The sequence below is a fragment of the Scardinius erythrophthalmus genome (assembly GCF_964197995.2).
Source record: "Scardinius erythrophthalmus genome assembly, chromosome: 13".
Classification (NCBI taxonomy): Eukaryota; Metazoa; Chordata; class Actinopteri; order Cypriniformes; family Leuciscidae; genus Scardinius; species Scardinius erythrophthalmus.
This window is the reverse complement of record NC_138233.1, coordinates 26,680,708-26,700,147: the sequence shown is the minus strand read 5'-3', so window position 1 is coordinate 26,700,147 and position 19,440 is coordinate 26,680,708. Positions and strand designations below refer to the sequence as shown.

Genomic DNA, 19,440 nt, shown 5'->3' with positions numbered 1-19,440 from the left:
CCGATGGACTCTCTGTTACGCCCTGGCCGTCCGATGGACTCTCGGCTCCACCCTGGCCTCCAGAACTGTTCATTTTCCCTGCCCCACCCTGGTCTGTCTCTCTTGGTCCCCCTGTCCCACCCTGGTCTGTCTTTCCTGTTCCCCCTGTCCCCCCCTGGTCTGTCTTTCCTGTTTCCCCTGTCCCACCCTGGTCTGTCTTTCCTGTTCCCCCTGTCCCGCCCTGGTCTGTCCCTCCCGTCCCGCCCTGGTCTGTCCCTCCCGTCCCGCCCTGGTCTGTCCCTCCCGTCCCGCCCTGGTCTGTCCCTCCCGTCCCCCCTGTCCCGCCCTGGTCTGTCCCGCCCTGGTCTGTCCCTCCCGTCCCGCCCTGGTCTGTCCCTCCCGTCCCGCCCTGGTCTGTCCCTCCCGTCCCGCCCTGGTCTGTCCCTCCCGTCCCGCCCTGGTCTGTCCCTCCCGTCCCTTGTGGAGCGTCTGGTAGCCGCTCCTTAAGGAGGGGGTAATGTCACATGCCTGTCCTGTCTTGTGTAGCACATGTGGTGTTTGTGATCCTGTCACTGTTTGACCCCACCCTCCTTGTTATCTCATTATTGGTTTCATTTGCCCCACCTGTTGTTCCTTATTACCTGCCTGATTTGTCCCTTTTATAAGTTCCTTTGTGTTTGCAGTCTGTGTCGGATCGTTGTCTTGTACACGTCTCTTGTTCTCCCTTGACCCTTCTGGTATGTTTGTTTCCTAGTTGTTGTTTTGTATTTAGTTGTGTTTTTCCCCCTCGTGGGTGTTTGTTTTACTTTGTTCTTTTGTTTATTAAACTTCCTTTGCACTTGAGTCTTTTTCCCTCGTTTTCTTAAGTTTCACCGTGACACTCTTATGTTAAAGCCAGCATCTGGAGGAACCCAATGGTTCAGTGAGGCCCGAATTAGATTATTATTCTATTATTATTATTATTATCCTATTATTATTATAGGCTACTTAAGTTTGATTCAGTATACCCAGGTGAAAAAGACGTACTATTAAATGTATTAAAAATGTACTTGAGTGTGTTTTTAGTAGACCTACAATACAAATATAGCCTACTTTAATGCATTTTTATTATTATTATTATTATTATTATTATAGGTAAGTTTGATTCAGTATACATACCCAGGTGAAAAAGATGTACTATTAAATGTATTAAAAATGTACTTGAGTGTGTTTTTAGTAGACCTACAATACAAATATACTTTAATGCATTTTTAATACATTTAACAGTAACTATAGTCTTTTTCACTTGGGTAGCTTACATATATTTAGTATAGGCCTATTTTATTAAGTCATTTAAACCTTAAACAACAACACTAAATAATAATAATATTATATGAAGAAGAAAAAGCAGGAGGAGAAAAGTTTTATTCTGTCACAAAACTGCTGCTATTCCTCTGCTGTCGTCGCTTCAGTGATGCTTCAGTGATCCTCGCGCTGCTCGCGCGCAACAAAGCTCAGCTGATCGTTATCAGGAAAGTAACGGCTCCTCTCATCAAAGCTTCCGCCGTTTATTCGGCTCTCCATTACAAGGTTTGTAAACTCGCCAAATAAATATAAATACAGAGTCTACTCACTATATATTTAAACACACATATAACGTTATATAAACTAAATTTATTATACATTACTACGTTTTTACAGTGTTTACCACTCGTTTATTGCACAGTATCTGGTATGAAGGTTTTAGCCGCGATGCTAACTAACTTATGTTGATCTAATGAAAAAATGGAAATGATTGACTTATTGTCTTAGATTGATTTAGTCATTCAATTCAACATATTTTGTACAACTGTGTCTTCAAATTGCTGATATAGCCTAACTAATTTAGAAAATTCTCTGATTCTTGGCGTTTGTTATGAATAACAAAAACAGGTTATAGTTTGCTCTGTTTTTGTTTAGCCTAACTTTACTTACTACAGGTGCCCTCATTCTCTCAAATACCATTTTAAAGCCATTTACTGGTCAATAAATATTATGTTGTGAATAATCAGCTTTGTTCTTTTGTTTCCCCAGAACAACCATTACATTTCTAAAATAATCTGAACATTTCAGTGGCAACATTGAATTACAGTAAGTTACCTGCACCACATGCAAGTACTTTATTACTATGAACTTTCTCTGTGTGAAATTGTATTGTTTGACTGTGTACTTGTGTTTTTTAATCAGTTATTCTCTGAAAATCTTTTCTCATGATCTCAAATCTCATTCATGTTACTCAGAAAAATAATATCACAGGTTTGATTCACAAAAAATGCTATAGACATTTTAACTCTGAATTATAACTTCAAGTTTAGTCTTTTTTGACAAAAAAAATAAATAAATAGGAAAAAGCAATTAGGCTTCAGAAGACTTGCAACACAACCCATAACACATGAGTTGTGAACTCATTGATTATTTTTAGGATATTTTCTGGGACATTTTTGGAGCTTAACCATTTTTATATAAATTGTTGCATTGAATTGAACTAGACAAGTGTGCATAAGAATGGTTTCATGAATGATTTACACATTTGTTTTCTGCTTGTGTTTCATGCAGTGTAAGCGATCGGTGACTGGGGTTGCATTATGCCTGAGATCTGCTTTTGGGTTCCACAGACAGAAAGTCAAACAGGTTTGGAACGTCACAAGTCTGAGGAAATTATTTAAATTTCACAACTATCACTTTAATAACATTACTAACAGTAAATTTTGTACTTTGCAGGGATCTCGGTAAGCTGAAATACAAGTTTGACCAAGAATAAAAATCCTCCTGTAGACCTGAAAATCATCGAAGTGCCTGGACCATCCACCAGAAAAGAGGAAAAACAAACGGAAAACGATGCTGTACCTTTTCACTTTTCTAACTCATTAAGTATCTCACACCAACTTGGTCCCATAGTGACATTTTTGACCACAAACAAAATTGCTGATCGTGTGAATTCATATTGAAATGACTGAATTCACCAGTGAACATTCACAGAACAACAGATCATTTTACTGTACCTTAACTCTGTTTCGGGTCGAAGCCTCTACTTCTACTTCCTCTATCTTGTTTCATGAGAATACTCAACAACCATTTATGAACACTGTTGATTCAAGTCACACATTTAAGCTTTTCAAAAGCCATAGTGTACATTACAGTCTCCAGTCTAATGGCATCCCAGACTTAAACATTTTATGATTCAAAATAGCTGAATAACTAACCATCAGAGATTTCAGTATAGAGATAAAGGTTACAGCACAATGAGTGTATATTAGCACTGTTGTTTGTTTTTGGCATCTGATAGAGCTTTTGGACTTGGAAACAGTGATGTCAGACTAACCATCGGACTGAAACACAAATGTTTTAAATTAGTTCATTTTTAATTAGTTCAAATGTAATTTTTTTACATTGATTTATTTAGTGGAACATATGTGTTTCCATGCATTTTGTTGAGATGTCTTTTCTTGTTTATCTATTGTATATACATGGTTGATTATTCATGTTGCTTATGTATTATACTATTTTTTTGTGTAGTCATTGATATTAATCTGTAGTTAGCTTTTTTCCCCATGTGCATGGAAGTGTATGTATAAAAATGAATATCAAATATGTAATAAACAATTCTTATTTTGTATTTGGTTCAATTTGTTTATTATAATAGAAGTCAAAGGTAACCATAGTAACAACATGAAATTAAATATAAAAAAAAAAAATGAAATTTGGTTCCTGGAGGCACCCAAAGTGGTTCCACACAGTGCCTAATATAAGAGTTCCTCAGGAAACCTGTGTGGTTCCTCAGAGAACCGGCCCTTTTTAAAGGGTGCCTAGAGGATCTACAGACGGTTCCGCCGGTGTGGCAAAGTGAAGAACCCCAAAAGGTTCCTCCAGGCACCTTTTATTTTTACAGTGTACCCATAAGTCAAAATATTAGGCCTAAACTTTGCTAACATGTCCCATATATTTGTGTCACAAATTGGTGCACAGTTGCTTTTCTGGTAACACTTTTCAATAAGGTCTCACTAGTGATCAGTAGTTAGTAATTAACTAATAATGAGAAATACATTTGTTACAGTATTTATTAATCTTTGTTAAAACTATTCATTGTTAGTTCATGTTAGAGCAAGTTTTTTAGTATAAAATGATATTAACAGATACATGGCTTTAATAATGTATCAGTAAATGCTGAAATTAACATTAAATTATATTTTTCTTTGTTAGTTCATGTTAATTGTTTGCGCAAAAAACAAAACAAAAAAAAAACATAATTTGCCATTTTATTTACAAAATATGCATTGTTGTACTGTCATGAATGCACATTGGAGATTAATATTTGCTTAATAAAGTGATAAATTATGTTTTTTTTGCTTAATAAAATTGAGGTTAAACCACTGGAGTCACATGGACTACTTTAAATATGTCTTTATTACCTTTCAGGGCATTGAAAGTGGTAGTTGTGCAGCTGTCAAAGAAGGGACAAATCTCTCAGATTTCATTAAAAAGATTTTCATTTGTGTTTCGAAGATGAATGAAAGTCTTACAGGATTGAAATGACATGAGGGTGAGTAATGTTTAATTTAACCCTTTAACTAATGTAAACAAATGAAATCTAATTGTGAAGTTTTAACCCTGCATAGCAATGCACTTGAAGCCACTCAGAACACTTTAGCAACCACACAGCAATGCATCCGTCACTTCTCTCTAGATGTAAGACTTGACAAACCTCATCATTATCACACATGTAATGTATAGATGTTTTGTATTAGTATGGGCCGAGTGGAGGCGATGATAGACAGGATTTTATTTTTGTACTCGCTTCAGGTGAAGTGACACATAGGTCTTAACAATACTTCAGGAAATGATGACATCCGCCTGCAAACAAGTTTGTCTTCATTGCATGGCCACGACATCACTGACTGGCTTAATCCTCAAAATACACAGCTAGAAAAAGGTTGAGACATTTCATTCTTTATCGGGACTATTTTCCACATTTTATAATCATAGTAAAGTCATTGAAGTATGAAACGAAAATGGAATTATGTGAATAATGTAGCGCTCAAAAATCTTAAACCAGCTTTTGAGTAGGTACTTATTTTGAATAAGCAATTACTTCACGAAAAAAAAAAAAGTATGTTCTATGTAGTATGAATATAATCTGGACGTACTACATTCGCCATGTCATTGTCATGTGACCTACCAACGTCAGTTACGTTGCTTCACTTCCGTTCACAAATCCTCTCCCGTGTCCTCATGGGATAGTAAAATGTCCATCATATGCACACTTCAGAATCTCACCGGAAGTAGTGGGTCATCCGGGTACTTTTTGCCTACTCTTTTATGAGTATTTATTTTGTCACACTGTTTTTCGCCCACTATAGTAGGGAAGTATGCAATTTCAGAAGACTAGAGTTTTTTTGGCCACTTTTCCTTCACTATCTTCAATTAAATTCCACAACTAAAAAATATATATACACTGTATATATATTAAAAATGATTGTTTTGAAAAGTAATCCATTTTTTACCAAAAGATACAAAGCTGTCACTGGGGTGGTACACTTTAGGTCCTATTATGTACCTTTAAGGTATTTATTTGCACCCTTCAGGGGTTAAAAAACGTACACTTTTTGAAAAGCTACCACCCCAGTGACCACTTTTGTACCTTTTTTTTCTGAGAGTGTACTGTAGAAATCTAATTTCAAGCATTTAAGCATAAAACTTCAAAACAAATTATTTTATAATTTTCTTTTTAACTTAATTAACAAAATGTCCTTCTGATGTGAACACTGTGTCTGCAGTGAACATGCACTATTATTTATGCGGATGACTGCAGTGAGCTTGAGTATATCCTGCTCAGAGCTTTGATTAATGTAATTGGGTCACTGGGGTGCCGTTGTGTCTTTGAATCTTTATATCCAGCTTTGATTCTGGCGCTCTATCTGTGGCATTCGGTGCACTGACAGCATACCTTCACCTCAGACAGGTGTTTGTTCCCATAGAGGGCGGTCAGGGGAGTTTAACAGGTGTAGTCTCAACCCACATATTCTTGCTCTCTATCTCTCTTTCGCTTTCTGAGTCACTCTCTCTTTCTTTTTCTCCGCATTTCTCACTCGTACAGGTGATGTGAGAGGCATAAAGGGCAGCTTCTTATAAATTTTGGTACCCCCCAAAAAACGGCAGGATTCATATTAAAGCTCCAGATCTAAGTGTCATGCAGGGCAGGTTTATTTTGGCTGAGACATCATGACCTGGACAAACCCTCTGACCCTTCTTTGGCAGGGCTGGACGAGGCACAGGGACCGGGACAGACCCATCAGGAAGGTGGTCTCCAACCTGCCCTTTGAAGATCTGAAGAAGCGCGACCAGCCGAACCGCCAGTATGAGGGCAACGCGATCAAAACCAACAAATATACACTTTGGTCTTTCATCCCTATGAACTTATTCGAGCAGTTCCACCGTATGGCCAACGTTTATTTTGTGGGCCTGGCCATCTTGAATTTCGTCCCGGTGGTGAACGCGTTCCAGCCGGAGGTGGCTCTCATTCCCATTTGTGTCATCCTGGCACTGACTGCTGTCAAGGATGGTTGGGAGGATTTCCGGAGGTACCAGAGTGACCAGCAGCTCAACAATATGCCTTGCTTCATATTCAGCAGGTAAACAGCTTGCACGTCATTGGTGTATAACTGTGAAGTGAAAATACAGTATATGATTAATATTCATAAAATATTACTATTAAAATATATTATAGGGTTGTCAGTTGAACATGTTACTTTAATGTAGCGGTTCTCAACCTTATTGCCCCCTGTTGTAAAACATAATATTCAAAGCCCATTCAAAAAAGATATTTACAGTAGGCCTGTTTCTTCTGTAATTATGATAAAGCTGATTATTTTCAAACTTTTATTGACATTGAATTAATGTAGCTGATCAAATTAATTTATTAATTAAATTAGCCATGCTTTATTTGAACTAAAACGAATTATTTTAAAACAATGACAATTTATAAAACACAATTAATACAATTAATAAAACAATTTATATAATGAACACTATAAAAAATGTATTTATTTATGCACCCTGCATTCCATAAGGCACTTTCCTACCATCGGATCAATTCTGAAATGCTGAAAAACTGCTAAGGTTCTAAAAATTAATGCTGAATGCTAATGAACAGTGAGATGCAACATTTAAATGGTTCATTTACACAACACATTTGCATTAAAGGGGTCATGACATAGATTTTTTTTTATTATTATGTTAATATGCTCCCTGAGGTTCACTTATAATGTTAATACTTTTTTCGCACACACACACACACACACACACACACACACACACACACACACACACACACACACACACACACACACACACACACACACACACACACACATACACACACACACACACACACACACACACGCACACACACACACACACACACATACGCACACACACACACACACACACACACATATAATTTTACTATTATTTTCAATGCTCATTTTGACCCTCTGTCTGAAATGACTAGTTTTTTAAAGCTACACTGTGTAATTTTTTAAGATGATTCTTAGCAAAAAACACTTTGTTCTTTCAAAATGATATGTGCTCATTAACGTGTAATTACTTCTACCAACTAATCAAGTATTCTCGTAAGCGTAGAATCTGCCATTTAGAGTACATACAAGCGAGTCGCTCTAATGGCGGCAGCCATGTTGCGCCTCCATCTTGAAAATACATTAGCCAAAGAGGGACATACCTGGAAATTAAAGCTTCGCCTTTCGCGTTTTGACACTCAATGGCACCGTGACGAATGCAAGAGGGAGATTACTCGCGACTGCCGGCAGATTTGAAATAATACGACCACCGTAGGAGTTAAAACGCCCTCTGAATGGGAGGGGCTAGAAAGTAATATTCAGTTGGTAGTCATAAACAATTTCACCGCTAGATGGGAGAAAATCCTACACATTGTAGCTTTAAGGGCGGCTCCTTTTAAGGCTTGTCAGTAAATGGCTACTGTTGTGATTGGCTAACGTCATTGCATAGGAAACAGTATCAACACCCACTCACTATTGCACATGAGTTGGTGTTTTGAAAACATTATGCATATAAAACGAACATACACTTGTCAGAATCAAGCCAGTGCAGGCAAGTATCAGTCGTTAAGTGACTGAATGCTAGTGGGCGGGGCCTATGGTGCGGCGATTCATCATTGTCTAACTCTGGAGGCAGTCATATGCAAATATATTTGCCCATATGAAGTCACAGACCCCGCTGTGAAACTTGCAGGATGGTTTGATGATACAAAAACCTCTTATAGGTAAATTTTATTTTTACAAATTTGATTTCTCATGTCATGACCCCTTTCATTTTTTTTAGAATAGAACATAGGAATAGAGAGCAACAGTCTGGAAGTAAAGAGGTCATTCATTTTCTCCTTAGGGAAATTGATTTTGAACGGTAATTTATAAAGGTATAAAATTATATCATGGCTTAGAACTTTTAAGACTTTAAAAAATCCCATTGGGAAACATGAAAGAGAAAAATACTTCTGGAAGTAGCACAGCTGAAAAAGAGGGCTGGCGCTAATGTACTCTATTCACCTTTTGCTGAGAGTCTGGTTGCAGGCGATCTGACCAATCATAATGCTGAATCCACCATTTTGTCTGACAAACAAACCAGACAGGAGAGTTCAAAGATTAACGATCGGTGGACTTAAATTTGAAAAAATGGTGTCTATTGACGTATTTTCACGGTTGAATCAACATACCTTCTGATGTTCATTCATGTTTTTTTTTTGCTATAACTAGTACTAAGAGATGATTGGTTCACGTGCCGCTTGAACTGAGGTGCTACAGCGATCTGTCCCGATTCATTAAAGAACCACAAAACGGTATTTAGGGGAGACCGGTGATGGTTGTAACACGGGGATAATTGTAACACTTCCAATTTCTTCAACAACATAGTTATCCTGATTCACTTCACACTTGCTCGGTTTAGTCCTTTTTCCACATTAAAGTAGAGTAAGTAGAGCCCTGTGGCAGCCACAACAGATTTTAAAGCAGAAAAACTCATTTTAATGTAAGAAAGTTACTTTTTTCACTTTATGTTTATAGCGTATCTGTGTAGTTGTTAGTACTATGGCTGTCAGATGTAAGGTGAGCTAGTTCATGGGTTAGTTGTAACATCAATGAAGCATGTTACAACCTACCCCAAGTACATTTTTAGTTGTATTTATATGTTTTCTTTGAATTTCAGTGTGCCTAGGTCTAACTGAGGGGATCTGTGGTAAAATTGTATGGCATTTTATTAATGCCAATTATGACTAATAGTAACAAACATTCTCTCACACACACATGCAGATTATTCAGTTTGATGATGCTAATGCAAGGGTTCCCAAACACATTTCCCCCCATAATCCTTATTTCATTTTAATTTAATCTATTTAACCAAGCAAGTCATTTAAGAACAAGTTCTTATTTTCAATAACAGCCTGGCAGGAGAGTTAAAATCTCCTGAAAAACACACTAACATATTACAATACACACACAGACAGACATATAGATTCATTTAAAACATTTACAAGTTGTGATAAAAACACTCCCTAATAAATGCAGAGACTGAAATAAATGACTCAAATTCCAATGACTGTTGTAGCGCATTCCAATCATTTGGAGCAGCAAAACCAAATGTTATATTATAATTTTATTATGTTATATATCACAACGCTGGATATCATAATGTTACATCTCACCCCAGGGTATGTTACAACTAACCCGGGGGAATTGTAACATTTAACTCGTGTTTGAAACTCGTGTCTTGTCTGTCGGTGTGTTGTTAGTGTCATTTTTGCTCCGCAATGTATTTTTCACTGCGTGAGATAATTATGTGTGACGTGAGAGAGCATCAAGGCTTGTCGAACCTAGCAACAGTAACTAAGGGGGAGGGGTCTTTGCGAAGGGTCAATTGCAAGACACATTTTAAAAAGTGAATCATCTTTTCACTATAAGCCTACATAGCATCTTAAAAATGCGACCGTTTAGGATTTATTTACATAGACTAACATACTTAATGAATACTGTAGTGCAGATGGGTGCTCATTAATCATTTAGCTGTCTGAACAGAACGGTTTTTGCCTTCCATGTTGGGTGTATTACACTGGAAAATTGGTAGAGGATTTTATAAATATATAAAAATAAATAAGATGAAGTTGCTGGTGACTATACAGTGACTACATCAAATGTCTCTCTTGCTCTCTGCACTCTTTCTTGCCTCTCCCTCTCTCTCTCTCGCCCCATCTTTCTGTGAGCAGTGTCGTGGTGCAGGCTCGCTTGAATTTGTGTTTCACTTCATCTGTGTTTCGAAACCCCATGGGAATTTTTGACCTAGAAATAAAATTTGTGTGGGAGATTTTTTTCCTTCTTTTGAAGAGCAGCACAATGTCTTGCATCCAACGCATTGTGTGCATTTTGACGAGATCCTCATCATTGTGTTGCATCAGAGGGGTAGACAGAGAGGCATCATTTAGATCTATTTTAAAATGACTGAATAGCTGGTGGGAAAAAATTAGTAATTCACCACACTTGAGAGGTGGAAGGACTGAGAGACTAGGGGCGAGAGAGAGAGAGAGAGAGAGAGAGAGACAGAGAGAGAGGGAGAGAGAGAGAGAGAGAGAGAGAGAGAGAGAGAGAGAGAGAGAGAGAGAGAGAGAGAGAGAGAGAGGGAGATTTCGCAGCAGTCACAGGTACACCCTGAGATATATTTTTACTTCCAAAAGAGATTCCAAATCCATCACTTATTGCCATGGTTACTTAGTCTCTTTCATTTTATTTTGAGCTAAGCCGCTGCTCCATTTTGTGATTCCCGAAGTGTTTCCATACGGGGGAGCCCAGGTGGCCAAGCAGCACAGGGGCAGGAACTGGCTCGGGTCAGTCGAAACTCAAACTGTCCTGAAGTGCCTGTCATGCCCAGAGGGGGTGTTGGAAAAACTACCCCTTTACCATTTCTATTATTCACAATATGTGCTTTGCTGTTGTTTTAATCATGTCTCAGTTTTGGACAGCTGGGTTATATCATATTCAGATCATTTTAACATGAATTCTAAATGTATTTATTCATTAACCATATACATTTACTAGTTTCTGGTCTTATAGTAGTATATCAGTGCATGTTATTCCAAAGAAGATTGTTTGTCTTCAAATCTTTTGTCTTGTCAGTAAAATGGAGTGGCATTACAGTGGATGCAGCCTACGTTGTAGCTTAAATATAAGTTGTAATCATACAGATGCAGATACAGTTTTGGTTAGAATTATTGGCACCCTTGGTAAATATGAACAAAGATGGGTGTAAAAATAAATCTGTATTGCATCCTTGCATCCTGTATTGCATCCAACCTGCATCCTTTTGATTTTTCATAAAAAAATCCGCAAAAATCTAACCTTTCATTGAAGTAAAAGAATTGGGGTGAAACTCACATTATCACATTATCACCATTACAATGAGTAAACCCACAGAATATAGTTCTGATGTGCAGCAAAAGATTCTTGAGCTTCGCAAAAATAGAAATTGGCTGTAAGAAAATAACTAAAGCATTGAAAATTCCCATTTCCACCATCAGGGCAATAATTTCCAATCAACTGAAGATATTACGAATCTGCCTGGAAGATTATAATGTCTATGTCTATTCTGTCTATAATGTCTTAATGCATGGCGAGGAGGAAAGTTTGAGGGGCCAAAGACTCTCCAAGGATCACAGATGGAGAATTGCAGAGATTAGTTGAGTCTTGGGGTCAGAAAGCCTAAAAATACAAATCAAACAACCCCTACAGCACCTCATGTTGTTTGGAAGGGTTTCAAGAAAAATCCTCTTCGCTCATCCAGAACAAACTCCAGCATATTCAGTTGTCAGACACGACTGGAACTTCAGCGGGACTGGTTTCTGTGGTCAGATGAAACCTAAAAAAAGAACTTTTTGGCAGCAAACCCACCAGATGGATTTGGTGCAAACAGGGATAAGAAGTATCCCATGCCCACGGTTAAATAAACAGCTGGATTTTTAATGTTGTGGGCCTATTTTTTTTTCTGCTGGAGGTCCTAGACATCTTGTTCAGACACTTGGTATCATTGATTCTAGCAAATACCAACAGATAAAAAATCAAAACCTGACGGCATCTACTAGAAATCTTATAATGGGCCGTGGTTGGATCTTCCATCAGGACAATGATCCAAAAATGTGTCACAAAATGAAGCTTCTACCATGACCCTCCCAGTCCCTGACCTAAACCCATAGAAAATGAGTGTGGTGAACTGAAGAGAAGAAGCGCCAACATGGATCTGTGAATCTGAAGGATCTGGAGAGTCTGTATGGAGGAATGGTCTCTGATCTCTTGTCAGGTGTTCTCCAAACTCATCAGGCTTTATAGGAGAAGACTCAGAGCTGTTATCTTGGCAAAAGGAGGTTGCAAAAAGTATTTAATAAAAGGGTGCCAATAATTATGGCCAATGAGTTTGGGGGAAAAAAACACACATTTATTTCATAATGTGATGTACCCCCTAATTTCAATTCTTCTACTTCAATGAAAGGTTCGATTTTTGAGAATTTTTTGAATGAAAGATCAAAAGGATAAACAATGCAATTTATTTTTACAGCCATCTTTGATCATATTTACCAGGGGTGGCAATAATTCTGACCACTGTATGTATAGGCTACATAAAATATATCCAGGTTCATACATTGAAAAAAATGGTAACCTAAAAATGGTCAAAATATCATTATAACATCACTGGCTGCATTATTTGGTCACACTTTAGATTAGGGTCCAATTCTCACTATTAACTACGACTTTTGCCTCAACAAACTCCTAATTACGGCTTATTAATAGTTAGTAAGGTAGTTGTTAAGTTTAAGTATTAGGTAGGATTACAGGATGTAGAATATGGTCATGCAAAATAAGGCATTAATATGTTCTTTACAGGTACTAATAAACAGCCAGTATCATAGTAATATGCATGCTAATAAGCAACTAGTTAATAGTGATAGTTTGACCCCAAACTTAAGTTTTACCCATTATTTATACAAAATATTTTTTTAAATCAGGTATAAGTAGCTCTTTACGGTAACAACTGTAGGTTGCCACTTTTTACAGTGTAAGTGAAGGAATTAGGATTTTGGACAGTCTTATAGTAAGTGATGTTGCGGTAGGTATTATTGTGTGTAGAATCCTGAATTTTCCGGCCTTACTTTGAGATCGTAGTCAATGCTTTTTGAAGCAGGGAGCACAAAACCGTATTCCAACTTCCTCTGCTGATCTGTGGAGTTTCCATACCACTGTGTGATTGAAAAAGTTAATACGCTTTCCATCGGTCTTTGATACCTCAAAACTTTTAGAGCTGTCATAGGAAGAAGAGCCTTTGGTGAGCTTTTTTGATGATGTAAGTTCATTTCAGCACACGGGTGTTAGCACAGCACCATTCAGTTAGAGATGAGACCTCATTCCTGCAACCCTATCTGTGATCAGATCAACCATTGTAGCATTTTGGCATGATTGTATTAAATGCTAGCCTATATGAGGTACAGAGAATGCCTGGGTAGCAGTTTCTTCCAGCTGTTGAAAATTCTGTTCTAGAATATGGCATTTTTCACCTTATTTTTCAATGTGAAAGTATCATCAATTTGCTTCAGATTCATTAGCTGCTATATTGAAACACTGCTTTGTGAAGCTTCGTAGTTCTGTGCGTCAAAATCTTTTGAAACATTGCAGGTAACCCTTGAACCAGTTTCTAGGGTTATGTGGATCAGTTTTGTTTTGTAGACATTTTTAATGTGGCGTATTTATATAAGAAAAAGGGACGAGTATTAATTGTCTCTTATTGGCCTGATTAGCCAAGCCCTCTAAAAACACACAAAACAAGACAGACAAATTGATAAAAGAACAAACATTTCATATTTAAAGTTACATATAATAGATTAGACTTTCAAGAAAACATTTGCAATTGGTTAATAAAAGATGTATGCATGTTTGGGTTGAGTATTCGTAGTATTTACACTGTTTTGACCTGCAGCTTCTGGCGTTTTAAACGCTTCGAAACACTGAATCATTCTGAGAAGCAATTGGTTCAATTGATTCAGAGTTTAGAAATTCTCAGCTATGAGTAAATAACTAGAAGAATAACAAGTGTAGTAAACTGCAAAACTATTTAAGCAACAAATATGTGTTGATGATCATGATGATAAATTAAAATATTACTATAACAAACACCAGTTTGCAAAATCATGATTTTCAGTCACTTATGTTATGCCAGGTGGCGACAAGTCTTTATGAGTGAGTCATTAAATCTTTACATTTTTAAAACTGATTCGTTCAAAAACTCTGATTCATATGAGTGAGTCATTGAATAATTTACTTAACCGGTTCATTCGCTGATTCGTTCAGGAACGAAATACCAGTACAATGTGTTGCTTACAGTGTCAGTTGAATCTGCTGTGGCTTTGCTTTGAAGTGTTTTTGTTGGCGGGATAAAAACAGACAAAGTAACTGGCAATATAGTGTCTAAAATGGAAGTAGCTCAATATTAAGTTCTTGTTTATTGAATTGTTATGCCATAAAAGCAATATTAAAATCACAATAATGTGATATTGCTTAAGTACGCCACATTTCGTAAGTAAAATGCATTGTTTAGTCTTGCATGTGATTTCAAGAGAATAAATGTACAGGCAACATCTATTGCGCTTATGCACCATGATGCATGACATCCAGTAGCGATGTTTTCATTCAGTTTCTTTGCTAGGGCTGCTTTCTCTTTATGACATTGTTTTATCATGCTGGAGTTTCATACCCATAAATAAACAATTCAATTTCAAACGGTTCCCAGCAGTCAGACAATCCCTCGTTCCACTGGCTCCACAAGGGAACCGTCTGTCTGAAAGCAACAATATCATTACGCTAATCTAATACTTCACACGCTTTTACACTGTACAGTGTTGCTAATGCTTGTAATGTGCACGTTTCCCTCCCATATTCGGACTGAATGAACCGTGGTGCTTTCCTCCAGCGGTTATGATTGATTAGTTCCTATTCTACCCCAAAGGGAGAGAGTTTTATAATATTGTTCACACACATAGTCAAACCCCCTTTCATTAAAACAGCTCAGGACAGACAAAGTGATGCTTATTCCATCTTAGCTGTTTAATTCTCTCCTGCTGTGATTTTTTTACTGCTGTGGAATGTTTAAGAAAATAAGCAGCAAGTCATCACATTCATTTAAACAGGATTTTTACAGTTTCTGAAGAAAGCATGAGTCATGCTTATACATGCAAAACTAACCACCATGATGATAGGGTGATGATAGGTGGATGGTTGCCAGGGTGTTGCTATGCAGTTGCTAACATGTTCTCTGGGGTTGCTTGGGTGTTGCTAGAGTGTGCTGGATGGTTGCTGCCTAGATATGTGATGGGTTACTCAATGAAGTGTAACAGGCCTACTTAGAGAGGTTTTCAAATCCCATACTAAGTATGATCTAACTGATCTCGACTTCCAGTGATCGCCCTGCATTTGCATGCATGGAACTCAACAGAATTAACTTTTTGATAACACTGCTTGTGTTATATGGGAAAACCCCAACCCCAAATAAAAACAACTATTATTATTTATAATAAACCTTACATTCCGCTTTCACTGTTATGACCCCAAGTGAGAACATACATTATTAACGTGTACATATTTCATTAAATGTGAAATCTCTTCAGTTATGTTGTTGTAACATTTATATTTTAAAAAAATATATTTTTATAGTGATTTTATTTAGTAACACTTTATTTTACAGTGTCCTTGTTACATGTTACATGTAGTAACTATAGTAATAACTATAAATTATGCATAATTACAAGCAAATAACCCTAATTCTAACCCTAACCATATAGTAAGTAGAAGTAGTTAAAGGGTTAGTTCACCCCAAAATGAAAATACTGTAATCAATTACTCACCCTCATGTTGTTCCAAACCTGTAAGACTTTTGTTCATCTTCAGAACACAAATGAAGATATTCTGATGAAATCTGAGAGATTTCTGTCCCTCCATTGACAGCTACGCAACAACCATTTTGACAATACAAAACGTTCATAAAACTAGATCTTAAAACTAATCCATATGAAATGAGCAGTTTAGTCCAAATTTTATGAAGAGACTCGATCGCTTTATATGGTGAACAGATTTAATTTAGGTGCTATAGTTTAATTCATACATTCACAGATTTAATTCATAAAAACATTGATCAGCAAACATAAACATAAGCTTAACCGAACCTACTTAATGTGTAAGAACAAACCTCTTGCTGAAGCTCAAACGTGCTTTGTAACATGAGAATGAACCTCATTGGTTCTTGCTGAGGCTCAAACGTGCTGCGTAACATGAGAATGAACCTCATTGGTTCTTGCAGAAGCTCAAACGTGCTGCGTAACACGAGAATGAACCTCATTGGTTCTTGCTGAAGCTCAAACGTGCTGCGTAACATGAGAATGAACCTCATTGGTTCTTGCTGAAGCTCAAACGTGCTGCGTAACACGAGAATGAACCTCATTGGTTCTTGCTGAAGCTCAAACGTGCTGCGTAACACGAGAATGAACCTCATTGGCTCTTGAGGAAGCTCAAACGTGCTGCGTAACACGAGAATGAACCTCATTGGTTCTTGCAGAAGCTCAAACGTGCTGCGTAACACGAGAATGAACCTCATTGGTTCTTGCTGAAGCTCAAACGTGCTGCGTAACACGAGAATGAACCTCATTGGCTCTTGAGGAAGCTCAAACGTGCTGCGTAACACGAGAATGAACCTCATTGGTTCTTGCAGAAGCTCAAACGTGCTGCGTAACACGAGAATGAACCTCATTGGCTCTTGAGGAAGCTCAAACGTGCTGCGTAACACGAGAATGAACCTCATTGGTTCTTGCTGAAGCTCAAACGTGCTGCGTAACACGAGAATGAACCTCATTGGCTCTTGAGGAAGCTCAAACGTGCTGCGTAACACGAGAATGAACCTCATTGGTTCTTGCAGAAGCTCAAACGTGCTGCGTAACACGAGAATGAACCTCATTGGCTCTTGAGGAAGCTCAAACGTGCTGCGTAACACGAGAATGAACCTCATTGGTTCTTGAGGAAGCTCAAAGGTGCTTTGTAACACGAGAATGAACCTCATTGGCTCTTGAGGAAGCTCAAAGGTGCTTTGTAACATGAGAATGAACCTCATTGGCTCTTGAGGAAGCTCAAACGTGCTGCGTAACACGAGAATGAACCTCATTGGTTCTTGCAGAAGCTCAAACGTGCTGCGTAACACGAGAATGAACCTCATTGGTTCTTGCTGAAGCTCAAACGTGCTGCGTAACACGAGAATGAACCTCATTGGCTCTTGAGGAAGCTCAAAGGTGCTTTGTAACACGAGAATGAACCTCATTGGCTCTTGAGGAAGCTCAAACGTGCTGCGTAACACGAGAATGAACCTCATTGGCTCTTGAGGAAGCTCAAAGGTGCTTTGTAACACGAGAATGAACCTCATTGGTTCTTGCTGAGGCTCAAACGTGCTTTGTAACACGAGAATGAACCTCATTGGCTCTTGAGGAAGCTCAAACGTGCTGCGTAACACGAGAATGAACCTCATTGGCTCTTGAGGAAGCTCAAAGGTGCTTTGTAACATGAGAATGAACCTCATTGGTTCTTGCTGAGGCTCAAACGTGCTGCGTAACACGAGAATGAACCTCATTGGCTCTTGAGGAAGCTCAAACGTGCTGCGTAACACGAGAATGAACCTCATTGGTTCTTGCTGAAGCTCAAACGTGCTGCGTAACACGAGAATGAACCTCATTGGTTCTTGCTGAAGCTCAAACGTGCTGCGTAACACGAGAATGAACCTCATTGGCTCTTGCTGAAGCTCAAACGTGCTGCGTAACACGAGAATGAACCTCATTGGCTCTTGCTGAAGCTCAAACTCATTCAAAAACTCCTTGGTTCTGCACAAATCACTAAATGAAATATTTTGGCTTCAGAATTGTGAAATTCATCAAAAAAAGGTGACTTTGGGGCACCATTAATTTTGTACTGACAATTTCAGTGCAGTTCAATTCAAAATCCATTCGGCTCAAAAATTCTGAGGAGGCACTTACTCCTGACATTAATAGTGATGCATGCTTTACCAAACACCCCTAATACCTAAATAAAAAGGCAGGTTTGGGCTTGTCGTCTAATCAGGCTCCTGGAAATATGTGTGGAGAGGAGAGGGGCAGTTGGCGTGGAGGAGGGATGCAGGAAGAATTGTCAGGAGTGTGGCAGGTAGTTATTTATAGATCCCTTTCCTTGTGATAGAACATACTGCCCCCAAACTTTCATTAAGAAATACATCTGCTGCAAACAATGGCAAACTTTAACAAATAGTTGCCAGGCTGGCTGACTTCACAAGCTTTGAGGTTTACATGGCATGCATTTGTATAACAAAAATGTGAGTAGGATGCAGTGTAAGTAATGCCTCCCTTCCTGTTGAGTCACGACGACCTTGTACAAATGGTTAAGCTTCAGCACAGTACATGCACCTTTCCCACATACTGTATGGGTCGTCGCGCTTCTGCTAGAGAACACATGACCTAGTGTTTTGTATGCATTTCTTTGGTCTGATATCTGTCATGAGAACTAGAAGAAATTGTGGTCTCTCCCTTGCCATTTAACTGAGAGGAATGCAGATATATTGGTGCATTAGATTGAAAAAAGTTGTTTTGAAATGCTCACAAAACCTTGTGGATTCACCTAGTCGTTCATAGTTAACATGCGCCATGATGAATATCAAACCAGAGACACTTGAATTCAAAACATATCTCAGATGATAGGATGAGGACTTTCTGTTAGAGAGCAGAACCGGTGATTATGATTGATTATGATGAAATGATAATGATCATGATGAAATTGCCTGCCACGCACGATCATATTTTATCTTCAGCCACTGTAGTTTTTCACTTTAAAGACGCTGTGTGAATGTCACAAACTTAAAATTCAGCGTGCAGTGGAATGCTGTGAAATGGCATAAGGTGTTGACTCTCGTTCAAAATAGAGTATTCAAGAGCAGGTGTTTGTCTCACACATCATCATTTCTTCACACTCACACATTTTGACTGACAGTTAAATGCCAGAAATAGACGTCTCGCTAATCACAGACTGCAAACAGTGAGTCCTTCTGGAGGAGCGCTCCTCGCAAGATTTATCTCACGCCACTATCTGAAACAGACATCAGGCACTTCATTCAGAGAAACGCTTGCTTGGCACAAAACTGTAGCCTTGCCTGATTTGGGGAACTAATATTCTTTTGTCAGCCATTTTATTAGTAAAAAAACATCATAATTAATTCATTCTTCACTTGGTGGTATAATTGAAATTGATTTAGGTTTGCGTGAAGTAAAAGAAGTTGTTTTGTGGGTAATATTTGCCAGCAGTGGGG

At 38.1% G+C, this 19,440-nt stretch overlaps 1 protein-coding gene across 1 annotated transcript in view; it reads left to right on the top strand.

Moving 5' to 3' along the window:
* Window positions 1-6,216: 6,216 nt before the first annotated feature.
* The window catches only part of atp10b (ATPase phospholipid transporting 10B), a gene marked incomplete at both ends in the record, with an annotated part of 56,034 nt that continues 42,810 nt past the window's right edge, over window positions 6,217-19,440 (top strand). Inside the window, one exon of the mRNA XM_081382108.1 lies at window positions 6,217-6,626. Coding sequence (XP_081238234.1) covers window positions 6,217-6,626 — 410 coding nt within the window. The remainder of the gene's footprint in view (window positions 6,627-19,440) is intronic.